This window comes from Populus nigra, chromosome 1 (assembly GCF_951802175.1).
Source record: "Populus nigra chromosome 1, ddPopNigr1.1, whole genome shotgun sequence".
Taxonomy (NCBI): Eukaryota; Viridiplantae; Streptophyta; class Magnoliopsida; order Malpighiales; family Salicaceae; genus Populus; species Populus nigra.
Window position 1 is genome coordinate 383,981 of NC_084852.1, and position 21,058 is coordinate 405,038.

Genomic DNA, 21,058 nt, shown 5'->3' on the forward strand with positions numbered 1-21,058 from the left:
AAACATCAAACATCAAAATAATAATAACCACCTCAGTAATATTCGATTGTAACTTTGTTAACGAAAGGACACCATTGTGCGAGGATGAAACTTGTGGGCACTACTAGACTCCAACAATTAATTGCCAAATAATAATATATTTTGTGTGATGGGCTAAAAGTTCAATCCACGTGGTTGACAAGGAGCATGCACTCGTGTTGACTTCATAGATTTTTAAATTAAGATTATTTTTTTATTAACCAATTAAACGACGAGACAGTGAAGTGGCTCCAACCACTAATAATCCCCCCTCCCTGCAATTGACGAACAGTTTGGGATGCTGTTGAAATATTGTTTTTTTAATAATTTTAAATTATTTTTTAAAAAAATAATAAAAATATCATTTTAATATATTTTTTAAAATATATTTTAAAAAACAACCTCACACTCCCCTTGTAAAATTGAATTCGGTACTTTATGGCAGGCCATAACTTTTACTTTGTCTCTTATATTCAATCAAAATTAAATTAATGTTTTTATCCCTATTTTAAGTAAGTAGAATATTTTTTTATTGATGTTTATTGATTATTTTCTTCATATTAATGTCATTTTTAGTATAAAATATTAATAAAATAATGGCATTGCAAGATGTAGGAAACATTTGTGATCAAATTGATAAAACAAATAAAGATTTGGGATGCAATTGAGGTTTTCTCAAATAGAAGAGCTCCCAAGTCCCATCTATTCTAGAAACCTTGGCACGTGCTAAACCTGATGTCCTTTCACTTCTACGTAACAGTGACTTAGAAGTGACAGCTGATAAGTGACTTTTCCCCTGACAAATGCTTCTAGAAGGCCCTCACGCGTGCCACACAATTCACTGGATGCGTGCCGTTGGATTTGAAAGGGTAGGAACCAGAAAAATAAAGGATGGAGGGTGGGATTCTGTAGGCCGGCTTCGCTTCTAGAAACTTTGACACGTGCAAGATGTCTCGGCTCGGCTGCACCAAAATGAACCGGCCGCTTTGACTACCCAAAAAATAATACTGTTGTTTGTTGCCATCCAGGGAGGACGGATGGTGTTTTATCGTTGAAGTCTGAAAAAAATTTATTTTTAGTAAAATACTTGTTTGATTAAAAATATAGTTAAAATTAAGGTTGAGTAAAAATAAAATATAATTTATTTAGTTAAAAATATTTTTTGAATTAAGATCTGGTGATAAAATGACTAAAAATAATATATATTAATATTATTAGTTTTTAATTAAAATATTATAGATTTAATTATTATTATTATATCATAAAATAAAATATCTATAATTTTATCATGTATAAAATTCATCTAAAAAAACCTCTAGTATTCATTTCTTTTTAAACATGCAATAATATTAGTAAAAAATCATCAATAATAAAATTGAATGTATAACCAGTTACCAAATAATCTCTTTCTAACGTAATTAGTTTTGATTGGAGAGGAGAGGAGAGAGTCCAAGAAAACAAAGGAGGGGGATTTATTGGGAGAGAGATGATGAATCTACCCAATTAAAAAATCATTGTAAGGTATTCTTTCAATTATTCTTGAGATGACAAATTATTCAAGTGACGAACTATTGTAAAGTGGTATGAGATAAAGGGTTATTTGAGAAGGTTTTTTTCTTATGGATTTTTTCTCTTTTATCTTTTGTATTTATTTTTTGTTGATGGATTTAGAAAATAAAGGGAGAAGCTTTTAGTTAGTTTGTCTTTTTTAAAAAAAAATTGAGGTTTAATCTCAATTCTTGATGGTGATGTAACAACTCGGCCCAACATACTGTATATTATCCACTTTGAGCTTTACTATCCTCACGGTTTTGTTCTTGGTGATGTGAATCCACTTCTGAACTTGACGTCCCAAAACGCGTACAACATGTTAGCAACCAACATTACTAATATGGTCCTGGCTCTAAATACTAGTTTTCGATGTGAGATATCACACATAAGGTCCCGCAAAAATAAAACATTGGTGTAATACGAACCAAGCATAAATTTACGTGGTCTAATCAAAACTCAGCCACACCGCTAAACACCACCTACATCATTTGTTAACATGTCATGGATGAAATTATTTTTTTCTAATATAAAAAGATATTCAAGCATTGTTAATATGTTCTCAAATGAAAAAAAAACACATGAATTTGCATATATAATGCATATTGAACAAATTTGTTTAAGGATATTGATACGGTGACAAATTGAATGATATATTTTTTAAAAAATATTGAGATGATAACATATTGAATTGACTTAAGTTAAATTGTCAAAATATGTCACTTGGGTCATGAGATATTATAACCTTATAAAAAAAATTAAAATAAATTATGAAAGTCAATTCTTAATCAACCTAGTGTTGAATGATAAAAAAAAATATTAAATTAAAAGGACAACAAAAAAATCACTCGAGTAAGTCTGGGTTAACTTAACAAACCTGCAATCCATAAGATGAAATCAGGATAACGCTGTAGAAAAAAATTAAAAAAATCACAAAACTCTATTTCCAACAGATCCAATATTAAATATTGAAATTGAGAAGAATAAATAAATATGTAAGACCAAGATAACTATACAAAAACAAATTGTAAAAAATTATAAAGTTTAAACAATCTACTATTGAAGGATGATATTAAAAAAAAACTATATAATAAAAAATTAAGTTGTTGAAGGGTGAAATTAAAAAAAAAACAATTAAAGAGAACTCTAAAAAAATAAGCTGGATCAACTTAGATCAACTTGCTAAACTTGTAATATAGATCATGAAATCGAGTTAACCTCATAAAAAATAAAATATTATCATAGCTGGCATAAAATTTCCTAAAACATCATTGAATTATTTGTGAAATAAAAACAAATTATAAGAAGTAATTTTAGATACTAGATAAGCATAATGTATTACAGTTTCTAATAAATTTTTTGGTACCATGACCGATTGGTTATACTCTCATTATGAGCATAGTTATCAAATATAGTTTAAGGCTCAAATTGTGGATTGGGTATGTCAATCCATGGATTGATGAGTTATTTGAAATTTATTATAAAATAATATTATTTTTGTTTTTTGTTTTTTAAAAATTAGAAACGATGTTATTTAAAAAAGATGTTTAAAAATTGAAATGACTTTGTTATTAATAAAAATTAAAAAACAATCCATAAAGTTGATCTAATGGGATTACTTGGGCTGTGAATTGACCTATTGAGTTGTCTAAATTTGATCTAGTCAGCTTTTTATACAGGTTAAAAGTAAACCCAATATAAACTAGACTCCAAGTTGATCGGCCAGTAAAAGTCTTTTTTTTTTTCATTTTAATTACATAATGAACACCCAAAATATCTATAGAAAAACAAAAAATTAAAACCAGAGCCAATGGGTGATTTTATATTTTTATAATGATTTTGATGTAATTATCATGTCAGATGAGGGGAAATCCAATATTTGATCTAGTGTAGAAAATAGTAAGAAAACAAAGCGCATAATAAAACAATTAAAATGTCCTTAAAAGCCTAAACAAAAAATCCGATTCCAATGATTTTTTGTATATTTTCTCATCATATGAGTTTAAGAGAAAACAAGTCTTTTAATAAAAAAAATTAATAATAAAAAAACTAAAAAATGGTTGGCATTTATTGGGTATTTGCTGGTACGTGCAACATTTCTTAACAACTAAAATTATTTTTTTATTGTGTCTTTGAAAGTGTTGTTACATTCTCTTTTTATTTGTATGACATGTGTCAATGATGATGGGTCAATTTATTTAATGTTTTTTATCAAATTTCATCATATAATATTTAATAGGTTATAAATTGAGCTACGTTGGTTATTCTTTTCTACAAAAATATTTTTTTAAGTTGTCATGATTATTTTTTTAATTTAATTTATTTATTATTGCTATCTATCTATTTATTATTTAATTAAAATAAAACTAATTTATTCAATCCAATCCAGTCTTTGGTCCATGATTTAAGCTGCATTTCCCTCTATTTAAACTTTTTTTATATATATATCAACAATTACATAAAACTCCATATAATCTATTATAATGCAATTATTGGTGGATTGTCTTGGAAAACTAATAAAAATTAAATATTTGATTTGAAAAAGTTAAAACACGAAATTATCCGTGTATTATATCGATACAATTTAATATATCTATACACTACTATTTTAATTTATTACGCCCCTCAAATATATTTTATTACCTCAATATATCTTTCAATAAATCAAACGACATATTATGGTTAGTTTAAGATACATGACATGCTAGTATAAGCTAACACGTGTCCAAGATCCAACTTGGAGACACAAAAAAAAAAGAGTTTTCATGAATAATGAAAAAACTTAAAAGAAAAAATAAAGATTCTAAAATAAAGATAATATTTTTTAGTAAAATAACATTTTTTTATAAAAAAAAAAATTTAAAAGATTCAATAAAAGAGCAATTTTGTTAATTTCTTTTATTTTTTTATAGGAGATATATATATATATATATATATATATATATATATAAACTGTTTTGTGTAGTGGTGACCGACTCCTCTATTTATCTAATCTAACCATTTGATTATGGACTGCATGACCCCTTTTTCTATGCGAAAAAAATAGTTCTAGAAAATGGAAAAAGAAAAGAGAAAATGGAAAATAGCTCTTTCTTCTAGAAGGTCTTTATTATATTATCCTATTAACTAACTAATTTAATAAATATATAATAAATTCCACGTCAGCAACAGCAAACAGCCCCTTGGAAAAAACTCCAACAAAATAGACAACTGCCACTCCGCAGACCCACTGTTTTCTTTTCTGCCTTTTCAGATAAATAATAATAAAATATTCTTTTAAAAAAATAAAATTGACCTCTCTCTCTATATATATAAATAACAGTCTCTCTCCTCTCCATTCCACACAATTTCGCTCCAAAATCATCATCTCTTATACCCCCTTTGCCCCTGGAACCCTCTCTTCCAATGTATGCCATCTCTTCCACCCCCGCGCTAACCACCGCCGCAACGGCCGCGGCTACCGCCAATAGAGTCCAAAAAACTTTCCTTCCATCGTCGATCACGACATCTTCCACTCCTTCTCTCCGGGGATTTCGAATCAAGGCCTCGGTTTCAACGTTTCCTGACACTATACGAGTAGACTCGAGGAATTCATCGCTGAGTTTGTACGAAATACTCCGGGTCAATCCAACCGCGTCGCAAGTAGAGATCAAGACTGCGTATAGAAGTCTTGCTAAGGTATACCATCCTGATGCGATGTTAGATCGCGATGATGAGCCATCCGAAGGTGTTGATTTTATTGAGATTCACAACGCTTATGAGACGTTATCGGATCCGGCAGCGAGAGCGGTTTATGATATGTCTCTATCGGCAGCCGCGAGGGATTTTTATAGGAGAGCGGTTGGATATTCGGGTGGATATTATACGACCCGAAGATGGGAAACCGATCAGTGCTGGTAAAAAGAAAATGGAAAACTGACATGGACCTGGATTGACTGGGTATTCGGGTCGGGTTTTGTTTTTAATTTTTTAGCTTCAGGATTTTTTTTTTTTTTTTTTTAAATAGTTTTAACATGTCTCTGCCGAGGCACCGTGTAAAGAGGTAGATTTCGTTTTGGTTTTTTTTTTAAACGAAATGCAATACAAAAAAAAAAAAAAAAAGAGTAAATACTTTTTTATTATGATTAATTTCCTTAATAATTTTTTTATTAAACTATAAAAGATATTATTAAACCAGTTATTCCATGGTTGACAATGCTTAAGCAATTAGCATTAACTTATAGGTTGAACTCCATGTATGTTTTTTCGAATATTTTATTTTTAAAAATATATTAAAATAATATATTTTTTATTTTTTAAAAGTTATTCTTGATATTCATAAATTAAAATAATTTAAATTTTTTTAAAAAATTAAATTTTCAGGGTTCAACCGTGTTTCTAAAGCAAAGCCCATCGGGCTGATATCAAGTCAGCCGGCTGTTTTTTTTATACATTCAACTTCGAAAAACAATATTGAAGTTACTGTGATTTTATTTTTTTAAAACATGGCTGTAAATATTATTTTTATTCAAATATAGCTGTAACATTTAAATATATTTTTTTAAAAAAAAATACATGTCCACAGCGTATCAGTTGAAATTGTATTTATTAAAAAATTAATTATATTTTATATTTTCGAATATCAAAAATATTAATTTTTTTAAAAAAATATTACAAGTGATATTTCTAAACACTCAAGCACACATCGAAAGACGTGGCGAGATCACACAACAAAGGACCCTAAAAGAGAGAGAGAGCATCTCAACACTTTGAATTAAACCATGAAATTTAATGTCGTGAGGATAGAATCTTTAAACATGCTAAAGATTATTTCACAGATAAGAAGAGAGTATCATTTTGCCTCTACGAACTACAAACTCCTCTCTTTCAATTACTTCTACGAATTGGGAAATGTAGAAAATCCACGACCCTATTTATGAACCACCAAAGATTTGTACACTGTTCCTCCTACTTCAAAACTCTGCCCTGTTTTTTGCACAGTGGTTGTCAATGGGAGCATCATTTACAGGTCATCAGCAAGTAATTAACGACATGCATGAGAATACGGATGCTTGTGATCTCAGCGCCAGTAACGCCAGATGAGCTCCTTAGATGGTTCAAAATCTCACAGACTTGCTCGACAGTAGGCCGTGCATAGTAAGCAATCATTTGGTCTGTTGGCTGTATGGCAGCCGCCACCACTGTCATCCACTCAAGCTTTCGAGGAGTCTCTTTGCTTATATCACAGGCTAGCTGCTGTAGAAGAGCGAGTAATACTCCTTGGCTTAGTGGAGGAGGAGACATAGCCATGATACCCTGCAGATCAACCTGGAAAAAATAGGAGAGCAAAATTAAAATGACCGCCTCTTCTCAAGTCCATTTCAAAGTTGAGATAAGAACCACAATCCCAGCAGACTAGCATGAGACAAGAAACGCATAATAAAGGAATAGCGGGAAGAAAAAAATGCAACAGCACCTATGAGAACAAGAATAATAACTAGACATCTTCCATTTCATATTTTTCAGACTGAAAACATGACATGAAATAAAACTTGACATTTGTGAAGCAAAATTCTTCTTAACCAGAAGCATTGACTAGCAGAAGCAAACAACATGTTTCATCCCATCACATCCAGAAGTACCAGGACTAGATACAACGAGAAAATACCTGACAACACAGCCAGGATACCATGGCCACATCACTTCTTTGTAGCACAATAGTGAATGCCGCCTCATATTGTTGTTCAGATATTAATCGTTTTAGCTCTTTTGTTGGATCCAAAGGTGTTTCAACCTGAATCATCAACGGGGAAGGCTTAGAATTACCTCCGTGATAACAAATGATATTTGACAGTCATAAGCAGCTGAAACAGTTCAGATCATAAAACATAACAAACCTTCTCATGGAAGCTAGCCAAAGGTCCATTGCTAGGTTGTGTAGCCAACGAATTTGTTGCACCTGAGTTTGCTGCAATAGCTAACAGCTGCCTTTGACTATCAGCCAACTCTGTACTCAAGGTTTTCGTCAATGATGATGCTGAGTTGATGGAATCCTGCATTTAGTGAGCGCACACATACAAAAAGGAAAAAAATAATTCAGGCAAATATGGGAAAAAAAAAACAGACAAAAGGACCACTGCAGCACATCCATTTGCTTCGACTTGCAATACTAAAAGCACGATAGCAACACATACTAAACAGCCACTGCCTTCATGGCAGTTGCGATCAAGATTCTGTGATACATCCTTACTCCTTAAATACCTATAGTAAGACCTCAATGACCTCAAATCCAAATTAAAAATAAACAGACAACTCTTGCTCAGGATCCATCCGAAAAAACCCCAACATTTCAGTTTTCAATAAATTAATGAAAGCTTCTTTATAATGAATTCATAACACGGCGCAAGAAAACACACCCTTAGAGTGAGTGCCAATGAAGAATGTGCAGATTCAAAATGCTGCTGGGTTGCAGCTGTATGCTCAACCATCCCTTTCCGAAAGGCAGCATCTACTTGATCAAACATAGCTTTGCAAGACATCTCAAAGGCGGGGATTACTGACGCTTCCAGACCAGCCTTCAAGGAATCCTGCGTGAAAAGTTATATTAACAACAATGTCTGACAGACACTCCCTAGATTCATACCAAAAGTTATACGATGATGTAATGCTCCTCAGGAAAATAATATCAGGCATGCATCTTCAATAGAAAACCATTAACCAGCCTAGGACCCACCAGGTCTATGTAGTATTTTGCAAAAACAGATAGCCCTGCCCTTCAGCATTTGTGTGTGAAGTGGCTACACTTACAGCTTGAGCTGGCAACATCTCGGTATCAAGCCCAAGACTTTTACCATTGATTCAGAGGCCCACTGATGTTTCATTATTCAAAACAATTATGATAAGCTAACTTCTTCATACCTGGAGAGCTTGCTTGCCAGAAGTTTGAAACTGAGCTTGGATTTGCCTAGCAACAGTAGCCTCAAGTTTTGAGTTAACTGATTTCTCCAGTTGATTCACTGCCTTGTCACCAACTCCTCTCTGGAGAAAGAAAAACATCAGTAAGAAAATAGTTAATTTCTGAATAAAAATGCATCTGATTTTCAGATATCTTACCTGGAAAGACTCGACAATAACAGAAGATACTGTTTTCTCGATGACTGGAGATATTGTGCGAACTACACCTTGTCCAACTGAAGCCAATTCCTTCTTCAGTGCTTTCTCTAACATGGCTGCCAAGTCCTTATTGATAAAATTCAAGATCAAACTTGTTATCTGCTGTGTGCGATCTCGCAATAACTTCTCATTCTTTGCATTCTCTTCTTGAAATCGAGCCCACAATGCATCAGTATTGGCTTTGATGGCTTTCTCAATGTTCCGCCCCAAAGTGGTCTCTAGTCTTCTACATTCTTTAGAAATAGGAATTGCAACCATATTTGACATCTGCTTATTCATTTCCTTTTGTGTGATCACTAGCTGGAAAATAAATAGAAAGAAAGAACACCAATGTCAAAAGTGGATGAGCACTGACTAAAGGACAATAAGGTTTTGTGTTATACTTTCTAAGATGAAATCATAGAAACTAGAAAACAAGATTTTTGTTTGCAAAATCTAACACCACTATTAGCAAAGAATTGTGCTATGTAGCACAGAAGATCATGCATGGCGAGTGCACAGAAAAAAACCACCACCACTCATTGGTAAGACCCACATGTAGAGCCCACCAAGTCAATGCAAGTGATATTATTTATGCATAAGAATTTATTCATATGCAAAAAAAAAAACAACAAGAAGAAGAATGAAAATCTTCCTTAATTCCCAGCCCAATAATGAACAGGGACTAACAACGGGATTGTAGCCAAATACAGTAGCACAAGGTTCTTGCTTGCAGCCATATATGTTCCTTGTCAAATCTTTAAGTTTATGGCATTGTCTAGCAAGAAAATAACACATGCTACGTAAGGTAGGGTATTTTCCATGTGCAGAGTCTAACCAATCACCTGATTAATTGCCTCCTGCATAGCCAAAAACCGAGGAAAGGCACCCTCCACGGAGAGGAGATTTGAAGCCCCGACAGGTTCGTTCAAAGAATCTGTTGAATTAAAGGCAGGTGGAGATTGAGAAGATGAACCTGATGCTTGAGAATTTTTCCCCTTCTGCTTCTTCCCTTTTGTACTTGGAGTTGTTGACAGTGGAACAACTGTCGACACAGTGGACTCAGAAACTTTCCCAGATATATCTTTTGTTGAGTCGTGGACTTCATCCCCACCTGCATGAGAAGGTGGGGCAAGAGACTCGCTAATGCCAACACCATCAACTTGTCCACTTTCCTCAATATTTTTGTCTGGCTGTAATGCACAACACTCTCTAGTCATCTCAACACCAAGATCTGATGCCTGGGAGCAAAAGATTTTTTCCTTGTTTTCAAAAACAGGCCTTTTGGATTCCCCTCGAAGACTAAATCCGTCATCTCGAGTGGCTATTGTTTCACCAACTGTTTTAACTTCCACCTCAGCATTGACAACATCATTATTTACAACCACATCTTGAACATTTGAGTCAACCTCGCTCTTGCCCTCATTAACATTGTTTATTTCAGAGGATGAAGCACCCATTAAAATCTCAGAAGGGGTTATTAGATGAGTTGGGTGTTTAAATGTAACAGGAGGATTAAGAGTGGTAGAATTATCTTGTACAATTTTCTTCTCATCATTCCTTGAGTCACCATCCAAGGAAGGCACATCAGACAAATTTGAACAAATTGTGTCCATTTGCTGGTCAACTGAATAATCGATAGCTGGTTGATTAAAGCCTTGGTTGCTGGATGCAGGACTTGGCTCAAACATTCCCCCAACTGCAAACTCAGCAAGACCTCTAGATAATCTAGGTCTCAAAGGAAGAGGAGGTGATGGAACACAAACTATATCAGCATCACTAGTTGATGAGGACATATTTGAAGCAATAGTTCTGGGGTCCATATTTGAAGCAGGAACATCTTGTTGCGGAGTAGTCACATCAACTGATGTGGAGCTCATAAGAACATCAGAATATTTACGTCCATGTGACTCCAGGGCAGCATATCCATCAGCATTAGGCACACCATGTAAAACACTGGAATCTGACCTCTCTGAACCCACATTTTCCATCAAAGGTGGCAGGCACTGACATAATTCCAAAGTATACTGTTGAATTGCCTGTGTCTGTACACAATAAACTTGAGCAACAGATTGGCCATGCACAACGTCACTTGTCCCAGTTAAACTCAAAATAGGCATAGTGACAGTAAACTCTGATATGTAGTCCATACTAGTTGATGCTGGATTAGGACCGTAATCTAAATGCACAGCATATATAGCACTCCTCTTTGCATTTGCAAGTAAAATAAGGCCCATTTGAGACAACGCTACTACTTGATTGAAGAATGCCTCCTCAGCTCGAGGTTCAGCTGAACTCTTCAGCTCTAATGTCTGGGTGCAATTCAACAAATCAGAATCATTAGGCAGGAGCCAGCCTTCTTCACTAGCTGAGGCCCAAATCTTCATTTCCCTGTTCTGAGGCCCCTGTTCAAAAGTTTTGGAAGATTGATTAACAAAAGGTGTAAACATTAGCACCAGGGAAATAAAAAATAAAAACTGGACTCTACAGTGATCCAAGCTCGAAATTAAATTTCAAAAGAATCCAAACAATCAAATGCATGCCAACTTGCTTGACAATCTAACTACACAAAAGCTCAGGTTCTCAACACCTGGCTACATTGTGATTCAAGACTATGACAAATGAAAATAAAGATCTTAGTATGTACTGCTGTGACAAGTATGATGTGATCTGGCCGGTCAGTAGCAGTCATGAACGTGGCTGAATAAACAGGTTGGCTATCGTGCGGTCTCAAAACCACAAGGGGCGATGCCTTGTGATCCTCCCAAATCTTTATCTGTCACACAAAATGCAGTTCATTAGAAACCCCTTTTAATTTCCAAAAACAGTAAAAAACTATAAGAAATATGCACAAGGCACACATAAACAGCCTTACTCTAGGGATGTGCAAGCACAGCATGCAAGGAAAATGTCTCTTAAATTGCTATCAGTTCAAACTGTAATAAAAGCTCATGACCAATAAATCCAGATAACACAAAGCAATATCATAGCAGGGAAACTCAATGCCTCAGCTTCCCTATTAGACAGCAGTTTTAGCTATGCAAAGTGAATTTTTTTTTTACTTTGGTGAGAGTTGGGTTTTCTCAAATTTTATTTCTCCTACTCAAACAATTGATAAAAGAGGCCCCCCTCCATAGTATTTCTACTCATAACTCCACCCAGGACATCCATGTTCGTGCTTCTCTGAGGGTTCTTTGCTTTCTCTTAATCAATTTCAACATTCTTTTATCTATTGGAGAGACAAGAAATGGACATAGAGAAACCCTAACTTAACCTATCCGTATATTGCATCAAGAAATTAGACACGCAACTATGCCAAAATGCAACTTCAACATTCCTGTTATAGAAGGATAAAAAAGAATTCATGTGTGCGGTTTAAGCCATTTAAATAAATAGTTTGAAGAAAGAAATAAGTGAAAGTTGCATAAAGAACTATAAGTATCAAGTGCATCCAAAGATAAGGACAAATACAAACCGTGCCATCCATAGAAGCAGATACCAAACGGGTGGTCATCCATTGGCACATTGACAAATCAGTGACTTCTCCATCATGTTTACCAACGAATTGGATCCCATCAATCAGCTTGTCAACAGTACATTGAAGAGGTGCCTCGGATGAATAGACTTCGCCCTTTCCAACTTTATTAGTGTCAATTCTCAGAACTCGTTTACCAACTCCAACAACCAAAATTTCCTTTAAAAAAGTGAAAGTATGATGTCATAAGCAATATGACAAAAGCAACTAAGCAAACAAGAGAAACACCACCATAAAATCACTAGTATTATAGAAACTCCTTCATTGATGATAAGCTGTCAAAGAATGCCATACCTGTTTATAGCAATGCCAACAAACCCTTGGGTTTTTAATTTCCCCCTCACCAACTATTTGGACAGCAATAATAGTCTGTGCTGTAATCTGTGGCTTATCTTCCACATCCGGACCTTCAGAGATCTTCCAGACATTAATCCGTCCATCTATGCCAGCACTGCACAAAAGCATGTCAAATAACCAAAGACAATAAAAAGATGAGGAAATCATAGTATACAAAACAGGATCTAACCTAGCCAAAAGATGAACATCCTCGGCAAAAAAAGCCATGTCAGTGACCCTCTGAAAGAACAAAGCACCAGCTTAGATAATAATTATGATAATAATAATAATAATAATAAGCAGAGCAAATCAATAAGCAGCTTAACAAATCTTCATAGCCACTTTAAAAATAATATATTCAGTATAAAATAAAACCACAAAAGGCAGTTCTTCTCATATATTCTTGAAATCCATAAAATACCCTGAAATGAAGTCATACAGACACGCAATTGCGACAATGATGTCAATTATGGTAATGAATTCTTACAGCAATGGCAATGGCATGACTTATGGTAATGAATTCTTACAACAATAACAGGCAACAACACACCAGAAATTCAATGAACAAAAACCCCACAGCATCTAAATTGCATTCCAGTCTCACAAAAGCATGACTTCATTCATTTCTAAAACACCGCTGATAAAACCCACACACATTATGTCACCAAAACACGTAAACAACTCAAGAAAAAAAAAAACTTTAATAGGGTACAGGAATCAATGAAACCTAACCTGAGAATGTGTCCGAAACAAAGACCTCAGCGCGGTATTAATATTAAGAATCCTAATATTCCCTTGCTTCAACCCATAACAAATATAAGTCCTATTAACAGCAATTTGCCTTCCTAAACACAGCTGAGGATCAGAAAAGTACTTAGTTATAGGCGTAACTTCAAGCTGGGGTTGCGCCTCTCCTTGCAATCTAACATCCACATCATACACTACATTTTCACCAGCTACCCTCCTTCCCTTGGGCATCTTGCTACTAGTACTGCTAGGCATCCTAATAGGCCCCGAAAAAATATTATTACTATTATTAACAGCTCCAGAAAAATCTTGCGCAGGCGCGGCCGGCGGTGGGATTGGTGGGGGTTCTTGATTTTGAGGGGTGCGGAGGAGTGCCATGATTTCGGCACCAGAACGGTCTTGGAGTTGTTGGTTTGGGGTGAGAGGGGGTGTGGGATAAGAGAGGGAACGTTGGGGGTTAGCAAGAGGAGGTGGGTTGCTAGGGTTAGGGTTTTGTTGGAGAGGGTAAGGAGGTTGAAATTGTTGTTGTTGGGGTGGGAAGGGAAACGGGAAGTTGGGGTAGTGAGGGAAGTGGTGGGTCCCAGTGGATGGAGGGTAAGAAGAAGGGATTTGTTGTGGTGGAGGAATCATGATGAGATTGGGAGGAGGAGGAGAAGGGGAGGAAGAAGGGTTTTGAGGTGGTGGTGGTGTGGATGTGGGCATGAAGAACTTGTGCATGTCAAAAGGAGGAGGTTGTGGTTGCGGTTGTTGCTGTTGCTGTTGATGTTGAGGATTTGGGGATGCCATGGCGAGAGAGAGGGAGGAGAGGAAGGGAGTAGAAGAGGGAGAAGAAGACAAGTGAGAGAGGAAGCACAGGAGAGGAGGGTTTTGGGGTTTTTTCTGTTTTTGACTTTTGAGGGGGGGTTGGAAAAAGATAATATATAAAGGGTTAAGAAATATGTTTTGGGAAGATGAGGGACTATAATGAATATTTGTTTTCGGTTTTATTAAGTCATAGGATATAATTTGTAGTGTTTTTTTTTTTAAATTATATTTAAGAATTTCTAATAAATATTCATCAAGTGTATAAAATGTTTTATATATATGTATATAACAAGAATAAGGTTTTTAGGACTTTATTACAAATTATATATATAAAAGCATTGTATTTTCAAATTGGTAATTGAGTTTGCATTTTAATAAATCAAAATTCTCTAAAGTAATTAATAGTAACTAGGTTAGAAAATCGTCATTCCCCCTCTAACAATAATAATTTTTAATTATGGTATAAATAGCTTCTTTTTTAAAATGATATATCCATTAGTTTAAAAAATTTGAAATTAAAATACTATATAAGTTTTCGGTTCAAGATATACTCAACAACTCTTTTAATTTTGAGTTAATATAAGTTTTAAGTTGTATATAAATTCATCTAAAACATTGTTATGAATTTCTATAATATTTAAATCATCATTTTAAAATCCAGATAGACCTCTGATACAAGAACTATTGTTTTTGCGTTTTAAAAGCATTTTTTAAAAAAATATTTTTTTATTTTAAATTAATATTTTTTGGTGTTTTCACATTATTTTGATGTGCTGATATAAAAAAATAATTTCTAAAAGATAAAAAAATTATTATTTTCAAGTTAAAAATACTTTGAAAAACAACCGCAACTATATTCGCAAACACTTATTTTATAAACAAAATGCATGCCGCCTCAACTATTATTGGAATTGTCATTAATATTGTAATTAAATATTAAATATTTACTTCTTGAAAAAAAAAAGGAAAGAGTTTGTTAAACTTCTAAAATATTGAAAAAGGAAACGGTATTTTCCCGTATAAATAGTACAAATATAGTTTTTAAAGTTTTTTCTATTATAGTGGGAAATATAGCTAAGGAAAATCTGTGATTTTTTGTTCTTTAGAAAAAACAAATTGCTTAGACCCCCCCCCCACTCTCCCCCCCCCCCCCCCCTATTCTAGACATAATTATCAATTTATATTTTAACTATTTATCATTAATTTATTTTTTGTTTTTATCTTTATTTTTTTGTATTTATTTTTAGTTCTTTCTTTTATTTCCTTACAATTTGTTTTTTATTTTTTTTATTCTTTATACTTTAAATATTTATTACTCCACAGTTAACCTATTTATATAATTCTTTTTATTCCTATCTTCATTTTTTTTATCTATTTTTGTAATTTTTCTTTTTTTTCCTTATAATTTTTTTAAAAAATATTATACAAAGATTAAAAGAAAAGGGTGTTTAACTATAGCAATTATAAAACTATCTCATTTATCTGTTATGTTAAAAATTAACTCTATATCTTACATTTTTTATTATCGTATATAATCTTTAATTTATTTTATTATATATAAGAATTGACTTTTTGATTCACGATTATATTTTTTACTCGATGTCAAGAACACGTTAATAAAACTTATACATTCATTCTTTTGTGTTAACACTTTTTTTTGCATTTATTTGCATTAATGATTCTTAATTTATTTAATTAAATACATGTATAAAATTTTTAATTTATGATTGAGGTTTTATGTAAAAAAAAAAAACACAATAGAAAGCTTACATATTTATGTTTTTTGCCAAAATAATTTATCTAATGAATTACCAAAATAAAAACATTGATGGCCATTACATTATTAAATTCAAATTAAATTAAATGTTTTTATTATTTTATTCAAACATCTATATTCTAACAATACCATCATCTCTTACAGAAAAAAAAAATCATCGTTCAATAATCAATATCTTGAATGGACCTCCACCTTACCAACCATTATCCACAAATCTCTAAAAGATATTATTCAACTCGTGATTAAACACAAGTAAAAAAACTAATGATTACTTATTTAGTATTAAACAGATGTGCATTGAAGTATGAGTTGTGATGTGTTTGTCAAAATGTACAATGAACTAAATTTAAAGCCCATTTGGTATTTTAGTAGTGTTTGTTTTTTAAAGTACTTTTTTGTTTCGAAATGCATCAAAATATATATTTTTTATATTTTTAAAACTCATTTTGATACTAACACATTAAAACGATATGAAAACACAAAAAATAATTAAAATAAAAAAATTTAATTTTTTTCAAAGCATTTTTGAAATACAAAAACAAAACATGTTCTTAGTTCTTTTGATGTGCTTCAACTTTCAATCCTATTTGTTCAAGGAATTTTCTCAACTTTCTAGGTCCATTTGAAATTTGACATACTCAAAAGTCTATCCTAGCCACAAACGGGCCTACTATAATCATGCTCCCTCGAATTCAGGCCTTGTTTGATATTATGGTTGAACAATGTTTTTGAAGATTTTTTATTTTTTTAGATTTAAATTTTATTTTTATTTTTTTTTTGGATTGTTTCGATGTGCTAATATTAAAATTTAATTTAAAAAAATAAAAAAATTATTTTAATGTATCTCTAAATAAAAAAACACTTTAAAAAATATTTTTTACCACACTATTAAACAAGTCTACCTTACCCTCCAAATACTCTATTGCTTGAAAAACCCAAAACATGTCCAATATTCCTTTACACCACAAGGTTAGGAGGGTCAGGGGTGTTTGAGAGTGCTTTTGCTTCTATTGTTTGGTGTTTTTTTAAAGTATTTTTGGTATAAAAATATTAAATTAATGTTTTTTAATGGTTTTTTATAATTTTAATGTGCGAATATTAAAAATAAAATAAAATTTTAAATAATTATTCTAATATATTTTTTAAGTAAAAACTTATCTTAAAAAGCACACTCATAGCAATTTCAAACATCATAATAACATTCCCAACATGTACATGTCCATGGTTATTTAATTATAAAACTCTTAACTCAGAATGAGTTAAGTTGTAATTTAGACCAAAAAAAGACATGTGCTTGGTGTATTCCAATTAATTTAGAGATTTAATCCATTTTTTATTTAATTTAATTAAAATAATCCAAACTTAGTAAATGAAAAAAATAATTAAGGACTGACTCGATTGAAACCCAAGATGAACTGGATAAGTTTCATAACTATAATTTGTTTAGTGAAATGCTACATGTTTGGTATTGATGTTTGATCTATTTTTTTATTAAAATTTAATATTTTTTATTTTAATTTTTTTTTAAATATTTTTAGATTGTATTCAATAATAAATTTTAACAAATATATTATTTTAATATTTTAACAAATAATTTTTTTTTACAAGATAACATCAACCAATTATCACATTGCTAAAACAGTCCACAACCCCCGCGGGATTCTACACTGAATACGGAAAAAACAGCTAAACAATTATGAAATCACAACCAATCCAACAAATCAACACTCCTTTCCCATATGGAAAAGGGCAAAAACAGCAAGAAAAATTTCACACAATATTAGTTAGTTTCCCTTGAAGCGATCACGACAAACACATCACGTCCAAATCTTCCCCATTAGCCAAGAACCAAAGCCCACCACCCTCCACCCACCTTGCTTTCACGTTTTCACGATCTCAAAACAAACCACCCCACAACTCCCTCCCTCCCTCCCCTTTTCATATAACTGCGACTGCCTTGTTTCACAACCAAAAACGATCAAGATCCAAGAAAAACGAGAAACCCTTATCAAGAAAGATGTGCTGTGGAGGTCGAATGTGCATGCTGTGCACATGTTTGATACTAGTGGTGATCTTGATTGGCTTATCGTTCGGTTTTGGAGTTTTCAAGAATGGGTTTCACAAGTTGAAGGATCACCTTGATGTTTGTGATCCTAACGCTATTGGCTCATTTTGCGGCGGCGGCGGCAAGGCTTCAAGGCCTTTCTTGGGTTTCCCAGCCCCCCCTCCTGGCTCTTTCTAGGGACAAGAAGAATTCTCTCATTCTGCTGCTGTGATGGTTTTCTTTAGGGTTCCGAGTCCCTTATACGTGTCCTGATTGTTTTAGGAATCTGTGATGAGATTATTTGTTGGGATTTTTTTATGTTGATTTATTTTTTTATTAAATTTTATTTATCCTAGTACATTAATTGTTTCTTGATCTGGTCTTCATGTCAATGACAGTGAATTACTCTAGTACTATTTGTTTGATGATTGCTTATGATTATGATCGTGCTGATCCAGTGGCTAAGTCCTTTCAACAAATAACCGAAGAACTGCATCAGTTCTTTGTACTTCTATTTCACTTTCTTGCTTTCTGGTTTTTCAATGATGGAAAAGGCCAATGTTACATGGGGCCAGTGTTTAATTGGTATAAAAGGGTCAGTATTCTAAATTACATCATTTTCTTAACTGGGATTTCAAGAAAAATGTGGTTGTGTTGGTTAACCAAATATTTTTGAATTTTAAATATATAATTAAGATAAAATATATATAACACTACATCGTATCGAGCCTAAGCTAGGTCAGATGGTACCAAGAACAATCAGATTGATGCTTTTGCATTTCCAGGAGCACTTCCAGCCTCGCTTGACATGAATTCTTAAGATTTCTCGCGACTTTCTAATAAATTTGGATACGTGGTGATGATAAGCTTGAATATCAAGTCTCCTTACTAAACGAAGTTATATCTCGAGTTTATCTTAATTGATTAGGTTTTAAGTTTATTTTTTATAAATTACTAGTTCAAATCTCATAAACTTTATATCTACTGAAAATTTATATGTTAATTTCAAGACTTCTGAAATTAGTTGAGGTGCATACAAGCTGACCCGAACATCCATTATTAATTCTTAAAATTTTTTTAGATTGGAGTACAAATTTGGTCTTCAAATTAGTCATGATGCAGTGGTTTTCTATGAATTTGAACCTTTTTCATGGCATGCTTTTTATCGTAGTGAAAACACGGCATCTAAAAGCAGGAACGGGAAGATTTATTTCCATTTGATGGTACAAGCAAAAGAAAAGAAAAGAAAAAAAAGCAGCGCAGCCCAAACGGCTAGTACTGTCCCTCCTTGTCCTCTCTCCTGCATTTCAATGCCTTTTTTTTTATATATATAGTTTATTGATATATTTTCTGTAAATACACCTTCTAAGCAGGGTTAGCTTCACTTTTTCTCGAGTGTGATTCGGATAGTGGTTATTTACTTATTTATGCGGTTACAGTTTGTAAAATGTACGGAACATAAATGAATTTTTACTTGTGGTTTGTAGTAATATTTAATATGTGTTTTTGTTAAAATTATTGTTGTATTAAAAATAATTTTATTTATGTTTGATAAATAACTTTTGTAAGTGTTTTTAATAATAAAATTACCAAGAAAAATATGTATAAATTTCATTTTATTAGTAATATTAATGTGCATTATTTAGTTATACATTATAAAAATGTTACATTGTAGTCGTCGTTGAATCATCCCATTAAATTATTTATCATCTTATCATGAACATTATTCATTTGTGATGCCCCAGCTAGAGTTGCCTTGGCTTTGAGAACATTGAACAACATATAGTTATGTAGTGTAATGGATACCGCTACAACTATTATTATTAAACCCGGTCTGGTTTGGCGGGTTGACTTACAACCCGGTTAATTTGGTAGTTGAACCGGTCCGGGTTAGGCAAAAAACTGGAAAAAACCCGATAAAACTCGGTCGAGTCAGCGGGTCGACTCATGACCCAAGCGACCCAGTCGAATCCGGGTGAGACCCGACATATATATAGAGTAACTTTACTATCAACAAAAGGAAAGAACCATTTTACTGCCCTAATTTTTTTCTTTGAAGCTTGAAAAACCAAGAGATATGGCATCTGCAATCCAAATAGATAAAGCCATTCCTTTCCTAAAATTTTTAGCTTGAATATGGATTATTTTTAGCTTCTGCGTTACTAATTTTCTTTCTTCTTTCTTTTTTTCCTCCAAGCTACAAAGTTTTGATGATTTATGGCAAGTTTTTTGATTTCCAGAAGTTTTGAGAGTTTTTGCCAAAAGAAATTAACTGAATAATATGAGTCCACATATTCATTAGTAACCCATTGATGATTTATGTGATATGTAAAATTCTCTATATTAGTGTCCATACTCTAAATGCATGTTTAATGATATTATAAAGCTTAAGATATGCACGGTAGGTTTCGAGTTCGAGTCAGGGCGGGCATTTTTTGTAGGAATCCGGAACAACCGGGGTTTTACTCACTTATCTGGATCCACAAAGTGCATTTTCCAGAAAATGAGGTTTCCTCAAATAAAAAAAAAGAAGATATTGTGAAGTTCCAAGCATACACGATTGAATTTCTTATTAGATGTCCTCGACGTGAAATTTTTTGAAAGTGATAACTTGTAGCAAAATAATATAGAAAGCCCCCGTGTAAACAACTTCCTGGACAAATCTGGGACAACCTATGGATCACAGTGGGCTAATCTTGGGTTCTAATTTTGATAACTTATGTTTATCCATCTGAAAAACTGTTCTTATAACATGAAACAACTGAAAGCAACATATAAGGCAAGTAATTAGAGCAACAACATTGAAGAAATGCAAAACAAAACATAATAGGACAGAACTAATCCATTATAAGCTACGGTTGTTGTTAGTTTTGATGGTCATTTAGAAGTTTCTGACAATAACAACATACAGAGCTACCAGGACAAGATCTATTTAGGCCAGAAGAAAGGCAACAAATTAAGCTATGAGAATCCATGTCCTTGAAATGGGAATTGTTTGCTAGCAGTCTCAAAATCTTGTACATATTGGGGAAAAAAAAACAGAACAAAAAATAACATGTCTGAATACAAAAATAAATAAAAACATGCAGACCATGTAGCTAAAAAATCACTGCATCAA

General features: G+C 32.9%; 3 protein-coding genes across 3 annotated transcripts; 2 read left to right on the forward strand and 1 right to left on the reverse strand.

Moving 5' to 3' along the window:
- Positions 1-4,892: 4,892 nt before the first annotated feature.
- LOC133699025 (chaperone protein dnaJ 11, chloroplastic) lies at positions 4,893-5,687 on the forward strand. The gene has a single exon (XM_062122150.1). The coding sequence runs from the start codon at positions 4,972-4,974 to the stop codon at positions 5,464-5,466; it is 495 nt and encodes a 164-aa protein (XP_061978134.1). The 5' UTR covers positions 4,893-4,971; the 3' UTR covers positions 5,467-5,687.
- A 594-nt stretch (positions 5,688-6,281) lies between these two features.
- Positions 6,282-14,206, reverse strand: LOC133698496 (enhancer of mRNA-decapping protein 4-like). Its single transcript, XM_062121476.1, has 12 exons — positions 13,301-14,206; positions 12,759-12,808; positions 12,527-12,683; positions 12,173-12,391; positions 11,345-11,473; positions 9,543-11,102; positions 8,659-9,018; positions 8,464-8,583; positions 7,962-8,132; positions 7,443-7,598; positions 7,214-7,339; positions 6,282-6,873 (listed from the first exon to the last, which is right to left on the reverse strand). The coding sequence occupies exons 1-12, from the start codon at positions 14,099-14,101 to the stop codon at positions 6,565-6,567; spliced, it is 4,158 nt and encodes a 1,385-aa protein (XP_061977460.1). The 5' UTR covers positions 14,102-14,206; the 3' UTR covers positions 6,282-6,564.
- A 3,364-nt stretch (positions 14,207-17,570) lies between these two features.
- LOC133676202 (uncharacterized) lies at positions 17,571-18,459 on the forward strand. The gene has a single exon (XM_062097860.1). The coding sequence runs from the start codon at positions 17,914-17,916 to the stop codon at positions 18,136-18,138; it is 225 nt and encodes a 74-aa protein (XP_061953844.1). The 5' UTR covers positions 17,571-17,913; the 3' UTR covers positions 18,139-18,459.
- Positions 18,460-21,058: the final 2,599 nt, after the last annotated feature.